Genomic DNA, 10,838 nt, shown 5'->3' with positions numbered 1-10,838 from the left:
AAAGGCCTTTCTGGGGGGAGCCGTGCTGGAGGGGCCCTGGCCAGCAGCCCAGCCACTTCAGTGGGGCAGGCAGGTGCCGCCTCGCCTCCTGCAGCCTGCCAGGGGTGTGCTGTGAGGACAGGGCCGTCCCAAGCTGCGCTCCCCTCGCCCGTATTTCGCAGCCGCTGCCAAAGAGCAGGCGGGTGGCAACTCTCGGTGACGTGGCTGAGCTGTGCTGGCTTCAAGTGGAAGGTTTATCAGAGGTGAATTACTGCTTCCAGGCCCCTTGGCCACCCATTGATAGCAGCATAAACACAAATTGCAAACACGCAAGTGTACGTCCCTTCCCACTTGGAGTATTTATCGGAGAAGACATTTCTGGATGCACTGAAGGATCCCATTTCTCCCTCCCATCCCTGCCTGTTTTGTGGGAGTTAGAAAAGTTTTGGATTACAGCTGTAAAATGTGTAAATGTTTGGAAATTTTTCATGGTAGAAATAGTTAGATATAGTGCCTGGAAGGAAGTATTTGTTAACCCTGAAACTCACAAAGACTTGACCTGGTTGTTTCTAGATCCACACAACTGCAAATACTAAGTCATGAATTTTCATCCTGCATAGTGAGACCAAGAGGCATTAGGAGCAAATACTTCTACATTGCTTTCTCAATATTGTGAAATGTACCTTGTGGATTGCGAAAGGGATAGCTGTGGTTTGCTCTTACCAAATCTACTAAATTTGTCTCTGCGAGAGCACCAAGAGTGACTGGGATCAAAATTCCCCTACAGGGTATCAGACCTGGATCGTGCAGTTCTTTTACAGAGGTGAGTGACCGGGCAATATTAGGGCCAAATCCTGACGTACTTATTTGGTCTTTGTGTCCATGGAAAGAAACGAGGGCTTTGCAAGAAATAGTAATAATAATAGTAGTAGTAGTAGTAGTAGAGGTGGTAATAGTAGTAGTAACGATAATATTAATAAAGATGATAACTAGGAAATGTTATTTTCACTCCCACAGGAGACAAAGGAAAGTGCCCGCAGCCGGAGGGGAGCGGGGGCCGATTTGGGCCGCCCCGCACAGCCTCCGCAGCCCAGCAGGATGCGGCCCCGTCCCTGCGCAGGCTGCGGGCCCCCCGCCGCCCCCCGTAACGCCGGGGGATGCGTTCAAAGAAGCACCAGGCGAGCCGGCCGTGTTGTAGCACGCTTTATTTGCAGCGGGGTTTGCAGGGTAGCGCTGGCGTCCCTCATAGCGCCTGGTAGGTCCGTCGGGGCGGCGGCGTCCCGGGCGTCCCGGGCCCCGAGTCGATGCTGGCTCCCGGCGAGAGGGAGCCGGGGTGTCGGAGGGGCTCCCCCCCCGGGGAGAGGCGGTCCACGATGCTGGAGAGGCAATCCAGGCTGGACAGGGCGCTGCTCGGCTCCGCGCCGTACCCTGAGGCCGGGGCGAGGCAGGGGCGCGTTACCGCAGCCCCCCGCACCGCCACCCGGTCCCGACGGGCCCCCGGTCCTTCCCTGTCCCCCCGCCCGCCGATGCCGGCCTTACCGTGGGGCATCTCGGAGCAGAAACCGGCCTCGAAGCTGCTGCCTCTCGCCGGCCACACCGGGCTGCCGCAGTCAGCCTGCAAGACAGCGAGGGGCGAGTGCCGGCCCCGCCGCGCCCCCCCCGGCCGCCCCCCGTCCCCAAACCCCATGCACGGCGCCCCCCGGCTGCACTGAACGGGGAGGGGGGACACAAGGGACAGCCCCGGGGGCTTGGGGAGCTGGCGGGGCGGTGGCCCTCTGCCTGCCCCGACGGTCCCCGGGCACGCTCGGCGCTATCTCCGAGAAAAGGGCCTGTTTTAACCCAAAGCGGCCACCTTTTCCTGACGTCCTGCTGCCCGGGGGCCCTGCCTGCGGCCCCAAGCTCCTGCCCCTCTCTTACCATGCCGTCGGAGCAGCTGGAGGTGGGGCTGGTCGGCTCGGAGCAGCTCTGTCCCGGCAGGTGATAGTAGTTTTCTACCTGCTCCCTCAAGAGCTCCTGGAGGCTCTCGATGTATCTGATGGCGTTCCTCAGGATCTCTACTTTGGGGAGTCTTTGGTTGGGGTTGGCCGTGGTGCACCTCTTCAGGGTCTCAAACGCCTGGTTCACTTTCTTCAGCCTCCTCCTCTCCCTCATGGTGGCCGCCTTCCGCCGGTCCATCGTGGTGGACTTTCTCTTGCAGGCTTTGCAAGCCCACATCAGGCAGTGGCCGGCCTGGTGGTGGCCGCTGGGGGCTCGGACGTGCTCCTCTTCCTCGGAGCAGGCGGGCTCGGTAGGCTGGTGAGCGCCGAAGGGAGGCAGATCCCTGGGCTCGAAATCCTCGGGGAACTCGCCCTCCGGCGAGGAGAGGCAGGAGCTGTCGTAGAAGAGCTCGGACGGGGAGAACTGGCAGCTGTCCATCACCTCCATCCCTGCAGCCCGGGCGGCGGTGCGGGGCGGCAGCCACCGAGCTCGGGCAAGCGAGCTGGCCGGGGAGGTTTCCTGCCTAATTAGCGACCTGAGCCGAAGTGTCCTTTCCCCGATGCGGGGGGCCCTTATATCTCCACGTTCCGGGGGGCTGGTCCGCGGCGGCCGGCCGGCATTAGCATATCCCCCCGCATCCCCTGCCGCGGCTGGCTGGGCAAGCCCCCTCCAGCCCCCAGGGGACAAATTCGCTCCGCACCGCGCCTCTGGCCGGCGGCTGGGCCGGCCGCTTCTGGGAAAAAAGCGAAGCTGTTGGAGACGTTTTGGCCAAGCCTTGGGGGCCTGCGATTTGGGGGTGAAAAGGGGAAAATGCTCCCCGCAGCCCTGTACTAAGCCGAAAGGGTTTGCCCTCTTTGGCCCTCGGGTGCTTTGTCCGGTGGTTAAAGTGGTGTCATCGACTGTTTAAGTTCACCAAGGGGGACAAAAATGCACGGCTGCGTGAGGCGAGGCGGGGGGGACACAGATTTGGGTGCTCTGGGATCGGGTCACACGAAAAAGTACTCACAAAGGAAAATGTACGCGTTTGCTCCGAGACAAATCCCCTTCCCATTCCTTCTCCTACTCGTGTGACCCCGTGCTGCAAGAGACACAACAGTCGAGCAGCGCCCTGAGCTTGCTAATTTTCTGCTTTCAGGCAATCTTGTACCGTTACAGATGCGTCCCAGCTGCCAGCGCAACAAACCCCTCCTGGAAGTGTAAAATTTCTAACCCCGCAATCCCTAAGTAACTTTACACAAGTCAGGGACAAAAGCTTTGCAGAGACCCAGCCGCAGCAGTAGCCGAGTGGAGCTGTGCAAGGGTCATTAGAGTGGTAATGAAGCCATTTAACAGGCGTTTGCTAACGCGCAGGAATCCTTTGGTTTCATCCAGGTGGCTTTTGTAGCTGAGGAAAACGCTACGAGAGGGCAAAGGAAACTTTCCCTACCTGGGAATAAAATCCTGCGCCCTGGGTTAACTCAGACGGAGAGGGAGCGTGACCCAGCAGCGGTTCAAACGCTCGGTGTGTGCGCCCAGGGAAAAGAGTCTGGGACTGGGAGGAGGCGATGCGGGGCATTTCCAGCCCTGGGAAATTCAGCTCAAGGAGCCTTGCGGTGAACACTGCCATTGGGGACACTTCCCCAGAGGGGAGCAGGCCGCCGAGGAGCCCTCGCATCTGCCCGGGCAGCCTGAAGGAAAATGCAAGCGGCTGCGCACCCTGCTTCGGCGGAAAGGATGTCTGATTATCTGAAGGGTTGGGAAGGCTACATCTGCGCTGCTTTGGTTTATTTGGGGCCATAAACGGGGGGTGCCCCCTTTGAAATGAATACTGTAGGAAAAGCAGAAAGTTGATAAAAGGAGTAAAGTTACAGAAAGGGGAAAGCTCAGAATGTCAGGCTTCTGCCGCTCCGAGGTGCAGGTTGATGCCGAGCTGGGCCACATCTGAAACCCGGCGGTGCCCTATTGTTTTCCCAAGAAGCCGCCAGTCAGGAGGGCTCTGCTCGGCGGTAACTTGAACTCTTCACTGGGCTGTGCCACACGCACACACACACTTTGATTTACCACGTTTGCGCCGGCTAAAATAGACCTGTTTACAGATTTATGCTTTGTGCACAAATAAACTTGCTCTTTACCGTGCCGGTTGCAGAGTTCCGATCACCTTTCAGGGCTTTCTCTCCAGGCTTGCCCCGTGGAGCACAATGCCAGCCGCCGAGCTCCTGCTGTCCTTGCGGGCAGGGCTTTAGCTTGTAGCTTAGCGCTTAATCCCGCAGGGCTGGGGCTGGGAAGAAACGTGCCTTTTCCCCAAAGTCCTTGAGGACCTAGGAAAATTTGTTTCCTTTTCCTTGAGTATCTGGGGGTGGGGGAGAGAAGGAGAAGAAAGGATGGAGCAGCCTGTCACTCAGGGGAAAAAAAAAATCCGCAATTAGTGTCCCTGAAGAGCCCCCAGCTCCTCTGGTAAAGTGATCCCAAAACAAATTTGCAAAAGTGCAGTAGGCGAGCGGCACTGAAGACAGGGGAGAGAAAACAGCAGCTACGAGGCTGCTGGTGTGTGTATGGGGTGCGGGTGTGTGACAGCGCTGCATTTCAGGAGACGGGAGCCTCAAGACCCGGAGCTCAAGAGGAGCAACCGGGCACCGGCGGGGAGGAAATGGTGCCCAGGAGCTCTTCGAAATGTTTTCCTCCCTGCTGCCGCGCTGCTCCCGTTTCTGCATGGATTCGGCCCGTTTACAGCGCTTCCAACCATTTTTCACACTCGGAGTTGCTACCGAAACAAACCGAGCCGAAACCGGAGCATCCGACCCGGAGCACGGGCACGGTGCCGGCGGGTTGGGGCGCACCGAGGGCCCGCACGGCGGGGGCTCGGCGCTGCGGGGGCGATTTTTGTGCCTTGACCCTGCGGGAACCGCAGCGCTGGGGCTGGGGGCTCCCCGCAAAGCGGTTTCCCAGTTGGGCTCGTGTGGACGGGCGCTTGCAGCCGGGTGCGAAACGTTTGGTTCCCCCCAGCGCTGGGAACGGCGCACACCTAAGTAAACACATTAGTACCTGCCAGAGGGATTTGTATGGAAGACAGCTGAAGAAGGCATTGGCCTCTGCTGGCACTCTGGGACTCCCAGGAGAGATCAAAGGGACGCGAGGGGGATTTTTAGCAGCCTTGAGACTGGGAAAAGTTGCTAGTTCCTGCTACCGAAGGGGCGGCCCGGCGAGCACATGGCTCAATTACTCACCCCCCTCTCTCCCCTGCCCCCGCTCCCGTTCCCGCAGCTCGTTTTCTGCAGGAAGGTGAAAGCTCTGAAATAAAACCACACCGTGCGGGTTCCCTTCGGGGGAGGGCAGTGACAGCTCCGTGCGGGTCGCCCGGGCGGGCGAGCAGGTGGCTGGCTGCGGGGAGGGCTGGCGAGGGGAGCGGGGCAGGTGGCGAGCTGCGGGAGCGCCCCGCAGTGCCCGCCGGCACCCCGTGTCCGCCCCGCTGGCTCCCTGCGGGGCGCCTGGGGAGAAAGGCTGGGTTAAATCCCCAGCCTCACCCGGTGACTGCCCTCTGGTTCTGTGCTTCCACGGCCCTGTTTGCTTTGGCTTCGGATTTAGGCGAAGATTATCGTTATTAATATCAAACGCAAACAGTTCAATTGCAAACACACCGAGAAGTTCGCCGGGAAGCCTGGCACGCCGGCCGCACGGGGGTCACGGAGCGTCTCTTCGGGAGGTATTTTCTTTATTTAACGAAAAAACTTCCTTGGGGCAAATCTATTCCCAGTAACCGCCCGAGTTGCCCGGCCGCCGAAGGAGGCACTGCGGGGGGGTCCTGCCGGGGTCCTGCCCCCCGGGCCGCGGTGCTGGGCGCTGGGGCGGGCCCCCGGGACCTCGGCTCGTAGCTCTTTCTCCAGAGCTCCAAATTACGCGCAGAAAGTAGCCCGAGCTCCCGGAGGCGCCGCTTTCTTAGCAGGCCGTGAGTTCCCCAAAGCAAAGGGTTTATTTGGAACCGGAAAAGGTGGGGAAGCGTATGTCCTCTGTCACTACATGCCCATCGCACCGTACCTCCGCAATGAGGTGTTACCAACGAATATCTCAGCGGAGAGCAATTACTTAGCAGGTTTAAAACCGGGCTGGCCACGGCGAACAAAAAGGGAGGAAGGACCGCACCGGCACCGCGCGTCTCCTTCAAGGGCTTCCCCCTCGGGCTGGCGCAGCCGTGCCAGTGTGGCCGGGAAGGGTGAGACCTTCCAGAAACGTGGCTGTGACCTTTCGAAAACAAAAACAAAAAATAAATCAGGGGTTAGAGCTGCCGAGGAGAGCGCCCACGGGCAGAGAGTTGCAGCAGAGCCTTTGAGCTGTGCCTCTCTCAGCTGTCCCGCAGCGCGCCGTGTGTGTGCGCGCAGGGCAGGGCGCGCTGGTTTCCCGGTGGTCGCCCCTTCCTGGGATTACAAACAATCCCCTACAAACCGGAACGTCCTGGCCGCGAGGAGCTGCCGCTCCGCCATCCTCGGAGAGGCTGGTTTTTTTTTTTTTTTTTTTTCTTTTTTTACATCACTGAGTGAGAGGCTTCGTCTGCTGCTGCCCCCCTCCTCTCGCCGCTTAACTCCTTCCTCCCCGAGGGACCCCTCTCCCTCAAGGAGCAGGGAAGCCAAGGGGAGTCGCCTTTCCTCGGGAGAAATCACGGCCCCCCGGCCCCGGGGGGAGCCGGCTCCCGTCACAGCCTGCCGCTGCCCCTCGGGGCCCGTAAAGCGTGCTGCAGACGAGGCGGGAGGCGCCGAGCCCCCCATCTCTCAGCCAGCGGTGCCCTCTCCCCGCCCGTTTAGGGGCACACGGCGCGGCTGGGGGGCTCCTTCCCCCCGGCTCCCAGCGCCCGACCCCGCTTCCCCGGGGAGACGGCAGGGGAGGGGGGGGTAATTAGCACCGCCGGGGCGGTCCTGGGCGAGGAGAGACGGTCCTTAGAGGAGGGAGCGGAGGGAAATGTGTCCCCGCAGCTGCCTCCCGCTGTCGCAGCTCGAGCTCTGCGGGGTCGTCCGGCTGAGGGCACGGCGGGCTCGGGCTCCAGGCTCGGGTTGGGACTGAATGACCGGGAGGAGAGACACTGTAACGCAAAGGGCTTTATTTTACAACCCGGGAAATCCGTCCGTCCTTATATACAATATCACATCCCACCATTTAAATATATATATATTCTCTTTTTTTTTTCTTTTTCTTTTTTTTTCCGTGTTTACAAAAGAAAAGACAGTACTAAAAGTATTTACAGAAACGCAACGAGGCGGGACCTCTCTGAACGCCACTAACACGGAAGGCAGCCGGCAGCTCCACTCAGACAGGAATGGACGTTTCGGTGAGCCTCGGGCAAAGCGGATCACCGGCACGCGAGTAAGTCTCTTAAATTAAAAACGGAAAAATTGGGGGGGGAGGCTGGTCTATGCGACGAGGCGTAACGAAAACAAAACTCGGGGTGAAAGGGGGGTGGGGGTCAGGAGGAGTCCTTCGGGCTCCTGACGCCGAGGGCCGCTCCGTCAGGCTGGGCGGGCGGCGGTACCTCGGCCCGAGCCCCGCGGGCCCTGCCTCATTTCTCCACCGCTTCCTCCACGCCGGGCAGCTTGGGCTCGTCGGAGGAAATACTGTCCACTATGGAGGAGAGGCAGCGCAGGCTGCTGGAAGCCGACGACTCGACGGCGGAGCCTCCTGCCAGGCGAGAGAAAAAGAGAGACGGGGGGGGGGGGGGGGGGGATGCCTCGTGGGGACGGCGGCTGCGGCCGGCGGGGCTGGGAGGGGGGCAGTGGGGTGTTACCTGCTCTGGGGCTGGCTCCCAGCGCCCGGGAATGGTCGGAGAGGTTTCTCCAGTCGGAGCCGCAGGTGCCGAGGAAGTCCGAGCCCTGCGGCAGGGGGACGGGGGGAGAGGGGAAGGTGCCTGCGTTAGCGGGGGGCAGCCCCCCCCCGTGCCCCGGGGCTGCGGGGGAAGGAGGGAGGCGGGCGGGGAGGGAGGGGAGCGGCGGCCCCGCAGCCGGGTGCCGGGCGGCCGTGCTTACATTTGCCTGCTTGGGGCTGAAGCTGAAGGCGTCCCCCCCGACCTCCTGCATTTTCTCCTGCTGATCCAGCCTGTGCAGGAGGTCCTGCAGCCTCTCGATGTAGCTGATGGCGCTCCTCAGGATCTCCACCTTGGGCAGCCGCTGGTTGGGGTTGGCCACAGTCCGCCTTTTCAGCGCCTCGAAGGCTTCGTTGATCTTCTTCAGCCGCCTCCTCTCCCGCAGGGTGGCCGCTTTCCGCCTGTCCGTGGGGGCCGACTTTCTCTTGCAGGTTTTACAAGCCCAGATCAAACACTGGCCGGGGCAGTGAGGGGGCTGCAGGCCCGGGGGGGCCAGCACATGCTCCTCGCCGCTGCTGTCGCTGCCGGCCTCCGGCGGCATTTGGTCCTGACACGGGGACAAGGTGCCGTCGCTGCCTGGGTACAGCGGGGAACCCTCCGCCATCTCCAGCTGCTGCAGGGCTCCATTCTCCCCGTCCAAGTAGAAGAAATAGGAGCCAGTTTCGAAAAGGTCCATCATCATGCTGTCCCTCGGCCCCTCTGCCTGCTCGAGTTGGGTGGCAGGCTCGAAAACACCCCGAGGAACAACCCAGATGGAATTTAATTAGTGCAGTGACATAAGTCCCCCCTGCTTTATATATAGGAGCTGCTGAAACCCTATCCAACTTTTAGCTGTCGCGGTGCATCACCCTCCAAAACTGATTCCAGCCAGTCTCCTGGGCGCTGTCCTGAGAACATCTCCAATTTAGAAGGGGGGAGGAAAGGGGGCAGAACAAGGGGACATAGGCAAATAAAAAAAAAATTATTTTAGAAAAAGAAAACAAATGAAATAGAAAAATGCACCCCAAAACCAGTGAGTGTGGGATGTGCGAGGGGACATGCGGAGGGGGCTCTTGGAGCTGTGTCTGGGCGCAGCGGGAGGCCCGGCTGCGGAGCTCGAGGGGCTCGGCCGCAGGACAAAGGAGGGGGGCTGCGGGTGGAGCCTGCCCCCGGCCCTCCCTGGCTCACATGCACACACACTCATGCACACACACACACACATGCACACACACACATACACGCTGCACGCTTCTTACCCAGTGCTAAGTATAGGTCTCCAAGGAGAGGTTTCAAAGGCAGCCACGGCTCTCCAAATAGAAGGGTTAATATTTTGAGAAGAAGCCCCTGCTATTCACCCCCTCCTTTCCCCCCCCTTGAGGCATGCCATTCCTGTGACCCACGCTGCCCGGGCCAGCCCAAGGTTAGGAGCCAAGCTCACTGTTCCTCCACACACACGGAGTGCCTCTGCCAAGGCAGAGCCTTGCTGTGGTGTCGAAGCACCCAGTTAGTGCACCTCGGCGCGGCGTTTTCGTTTGAACTTTCCCATGTTGCCCATGAGGTGACAGAAGTGATTCCAGGTGACTGGGTTACAGTCTGATGTGGCTCTCCGGACAGCCCCTGTCCTTGACAGTGTTTAGGGCAATCGAAGCTCAGGCATCTGTTCTAACTGCAGTTTAATCCCCAGGGCCTGGCAAGACTTCCAGAGCTTCCTGGCCCCCGAGACAGAAACGGAGCTTGTGATCACTCTCTGTTAGCATACACTGTAATGTCACATCATGTCTAGGCCTCTCTCACCTCATGGAAGGGAAGCTATGGGAAAACGTCCTGTCTGCTTCTTTCCCTGGGCTGCCTTGCTTTCCTTAAATCACATGTAATTTCTCTCTGCTTATGTAAAAATATATTATATATATATGTATATATATAGTATATAGCTCTGGAATCCCAGGGTATCTCTCAAAGCTAGCATGTGACTTCTTTCTGAAAGGAACTGTGGCATTTTTGTTCCATTCTTAAAAGCTGCAATTACCTTGATTATTAGCTTGACTTTCTCCAAAACTGATTGCAAACCAGTTTTTATGAGTACAAGTATATTACGGAGTAGCTGCAATTTTGTTTTGACCAAATCAGTATTGCTGAAATGGGTCTCATTTCAGTTTTAATTAGGCAGAACAAAATCCAGTTTTGAATGAGACAGAGAAATTCAACCTGTTTTCAGTGAAACTAATTTTGATATTAATATTCCAGCACTGAGGTATTTTTTTCTCTTCAGAGTAGCCTTACAGTTAAGGAGCTGAACATAAGGCACAGTTTCCACGCTCTGTACTTAGTTTGCTGTTTGACCTTTGACCAGTCATTTAATTTCCCTGTGATTTAATTTTCTACCTTTAAAAAGGGATATAATGCCAGCCTTTACCCATCCCTTGTGTTTCTCATGTTGCCCCTTGGCATTATGTGCTTTTCAGTGCTTTTCAGGGATGTTTTCCCCATAACGGTAATGACAGTGGTAATAAATAAAAAAAACAGTCTGCTGATTGCTTAAAACTTTTCACCTTTACTACAGTTATTTTTTTCATTTAATCTTTAGCTTCTTTGCTGCTGCTCTGGTGGTGTTTGGAACAAGACAGACAAGATCAATCTACTGGTGAGGTGCACATATAAAAACTTAGGTTGCGGGAGAAATACTACTGAAATGTGGTTGTCCTCTCAGAGAGTTTTAGCTTGACTATGGGAGTTTCAAAAGTGGAAGTTTAGGAGCCAGATGTTCCTTCAGCTTTCAACAGCATTTTTGCTTCAAGCAGGAAACAAAATAAAAACTTCTGTCTTTTCAGCATTCATTCATTAAGAGCTGGAATAAACAGACCTAGTTCCTCAGAGTAACGTGGGCGTAACATAGTTCTTTATTGAGCAGAAATTTCATCAACTGCAACTGATTTTTAGTTTGATGAAGTTGTCCATTCCCCCTCCACACAAGCAACTTTGATTGTGCTGTAGCCATTACACTGCATGCCCTGTTCCTGCTCCTTGGTCATAACCAATGTCATAAAATAACACAGCTAGCAAGAAACCAGAGTATATGTGAACA

The 10,838-nt window shown here is 57.5% G+C and overlaps 2 protein-coding genes across 3 annotated transcripts; both read right to left on the bottom strand.

Moving 5' to 3' along the window:
- Positions 1-1,165: 1,165 nt before the first annotated feature.
- Positions 1,166-3,081, bottom strand: MYF5 (myogenic factor 5). The gene is made up of 3 exons (XM_048078888.2): positions 1,897-3,081; positions 1,519-1,594; positions 1,166-1,407 (listed from the first exon to the last, which is right to left on the bottom strand). The coding sequence occupies exons 1-3, from the start codon at positions 2,401-2,403 to the stop codon at positions 1,223-1,225; spliced, it is 768 nt and encodes a 255-aa protein (XP_047934845.2). The 5' UTR covers positions 2,404-3,081; the 3' UTR covers positions 1,166-1,222.
- A 2,542-nt stretch (positions 3,082-5,623) lies between these two features.
- On the bottom strand, positions 5,624-8,997 carry MYF6 (myogenic factor 6). 2 transcript variants are annotated; one of them, XR_010830079.1, is made up of 4 exons: positions 7,941-8,997; positions 7,703-7,787; positions 7,164-7,596; positions 5,624-7,003 (listed from the first exon to the last, which is right to left on the bottom strand). XR_010830079.1 is itself a non-coding variant. In XM_048078889.2 (3 exons), the coding sequence occupies exons 1-3, from the start codon at positions 8,457-8,459 to the stop codon at positions 7,478-7,480; spliced, it is 723 nt and encodes a 240-aa protein (XP_047934846.1). In that variant the 5' UTR covers positions 8,460-8,997; the 3' UTR covers positions 7,007-7,477. The 2 variants fall into 2 exon arrangements, 1 of the variants encoding a protein (XP_047934846.1); XM_048078889.2 differs by lacking the exon at positions 5,624-7,003 and having other exon boundaries at positions 7,007-7,596.
- Between the last annotated feature and the right edge of the window lie 1,841 nt (positions 8,998-10,838).

Source organism: Anser cygnoides, chromosome 1, assembly GCF_040182565.1.
Source record: "Anser cygnoides isolate HZ-2024a breed goose chromosome 1, Taihu_goose_T2T_genome, whole genome shotgun sequence".
Lineage (NCBI taxonomy): Eukaryota > Metazoa > Chordata > Aves > Anseriformes > Anatidae > Anser > Anser cygnoides.
The sequence above is the reverse complement of the archived record's forward strand: the minus strand, read 5'-3'. Positions and strand labels throughout refer to the sequence as shown.